Here is a 2,088-nt window from a genome sequence, read left to right as displayed (position 1 = left end):
TCTGACAGATAATTGTTGATAGCAGGAGAAAGTCGCTCGGAGTACTTTGGTGATCCAGCTCCTTCACTAATAGGCCCACGAGAATTGTTGCCTCCGAGGATGCTGTCAGCCTTCTTGTGCTGAAATTTTATTTTAATTCAACATTATCAAATCACCATAGGACGTTATGACTCGAAGAGTAAGTGGGCTACAAATACAAATGTTTTTGGGTAATACATCAAATCTAAGTTCTACTAGGCTGTAAGCAGTCCCCAAATCATTCTATCACATCCGCACAACTAGCTGAAATCAAATTTTCTCCCAAAAAAGGAAAAAAGGAGAATGGTAGATAAGTTATATAATAACCACCATAGACAACCAGTATCCATATTTCTATGGAAAAAAAAAAATTCTTTGGCTTCCTTTAACAGTGAGTACATAAAATAGTTGAGCCTTTTCCCAAATTTTAAGAAATGGTTGTGGAAAGGAACCTCGAAAAGTATAAGGCATTCTTCCATGAGTTTGAAATACAATCTAGTACGAGCGATGCTCTGCTGCCATGCCTTGACAAGTGATGTGTCATCCAGATTACGAACAATTTGCAGCACACCAATTAAAACCTCACGCTTTTCAGTAGCATTTAGGTTATAAAAAACAGGCATTTCATCTAAAATCTGCAAAAGGAAGAAAACAATATTAAATGTCAGAAAAATTTCTCAGCTGACCTTAACTATAATTGTATAAACTATAAACAAAGCAATCAATCAAAAGGTTGCCACACCATTTAACTCCTAACACATTTCTAATGTTCCTGTAATAATGGATGCTTATGACACGATTATTTGAGGGAATTACACAAGCTTCTGGGCTGCTTTTTAGCCTTGGAAAATATCCATTGACCACAAAACTTTTCAAAGCAGAAGTAGATGAAAGAATTTATGCATTTTTTTTATTAAGCCACTGTAACATACCTGCCCGACGAAAGGAAAATATAGTTGTGCAATATACAGCTTATCTTCGGCTTTCTGGTACCGCGCATCAAATTCATGCTTGCACAAGAGGATCACTAAAATTCTTGCTCCCTGAAAGGATACCAAAAAAAGGAAACGATTCACAATGTAAAATTCTTACATGATATGTATCTTATACGTACAGACATTTAGAATCAGAACTCAGAAGTACCTTCGCCCGCAGAGGCAGCTCATCATGATCCAGGGAGAGAAATAACTCTTGTATTAATATGGATGATAAATAATTCCTAGAACATACAAATAGAGTTAGCTGAGTAAAAAAAAGTCATCATGATGCACACACACATAAAAGAAGATGGAAGTAGTTCAGTTTACTGCATCTTTTCAAGACTTCATATGCTTACTGCAGAAGTAGCCTCTTTATGTTCTATTTCATGTGCTCAAGTGTGCTAAAAAAAATGCAAATGTTTGACAATGCAAAACTGTTTAACGGGTATCTAGGGGGAGTACCTGTCTGATGGGTCTCTGCCAGGCATTTCTACAAAAAGATCATGGTCGGAGATAATTTGCAAAAACGTGAGCTTGCATTCGTGTAGAACGGATTGACAAACACCAGAAAACTTGTCCATGTATAATGATACCTGTTGAGAGTGAGAAGGACGTGTAACAGTTATCACTATCAAAACTATATGAAGGATAAATTATTCCCATGTTCTAAACTACTGACTACCGATGGCAAAAATATGTCCCAAAAATCAGTAGAAAGATCATAAACGTTTTTGAATTAAAAGAATTTTTTCATGAACAATATTAGCATACAATTTCCACACCTGGAAACCATACAGATGCACATGATCAATCAATTAGTAATGCAAACCGTTGCTGCCACGAATGATAATCTGAAAGATACAAAACAAAAACATACCAGTTCATAGACTTGGCAGGGCTCAATGATATATAAAAGATCATAACAGAAGAAGGCCAAACTGCTGTTCAGACGTTTTGCCAAGCTTAAGCCCTTTTTACAACGTTCATGTACTTCAGTTAAAAGGCAATCAAACAATTGCATGATACATCGGAATACACTTTCTTTGAGCTGCATGGGTGGAACATCCTCGCCTATGATAGAGAAGAAAAA

General features: G+C 36.3%; 1 protein-coding gene across 1 annotated transcript in view; it reads right to left on the bottom strand.

Moving 5' to 3' along the window:
- Nucleotides 1-2,088, bottom strand: part of LOC104723490 (guanine nucleotide exchange factor SPIKE 1-like) — a gene marked incomplete in the record, with an annotated part of 14,860 nt that overhangs the window by 4,506 nt on the left and 8,266 nt on the right. The window contains 5 exon segments of the mRNA XM_010441873.2: nucleotides 1-119; nucleotides 471-653; nucleotides 951-1,061; nucleotides 1,162-1,237; nucleotides 1,461-1,591. Of these exon segments, the coding sequence (XP_010440175.1) occupies nucleotides 1-119; nucleotides 471-653; nucleotides 951-1,061; nucleotides 1,162-1,237; nucleotides 1,461-1,591 (620 nt within the window).

The sequence above is a fragment of the Camelina sativa genome, chromosome 11 (genome assembly GCF_000633955.1).
Source record: "Camelina sativa cultivar DH55 chromosome 11, Cs, whole genome shotgun sequence".
NCBI lineage: Eukaryota > Viridiplantae > Streptophyta > Magnoliopsida > Brassicales > Brassicaceae > Camelina > Camelina sativa.
Note: the sequence above shows the minus strand (reverse complement) of the source record. Positions and strands in the feature narration are given on the sequence as shown.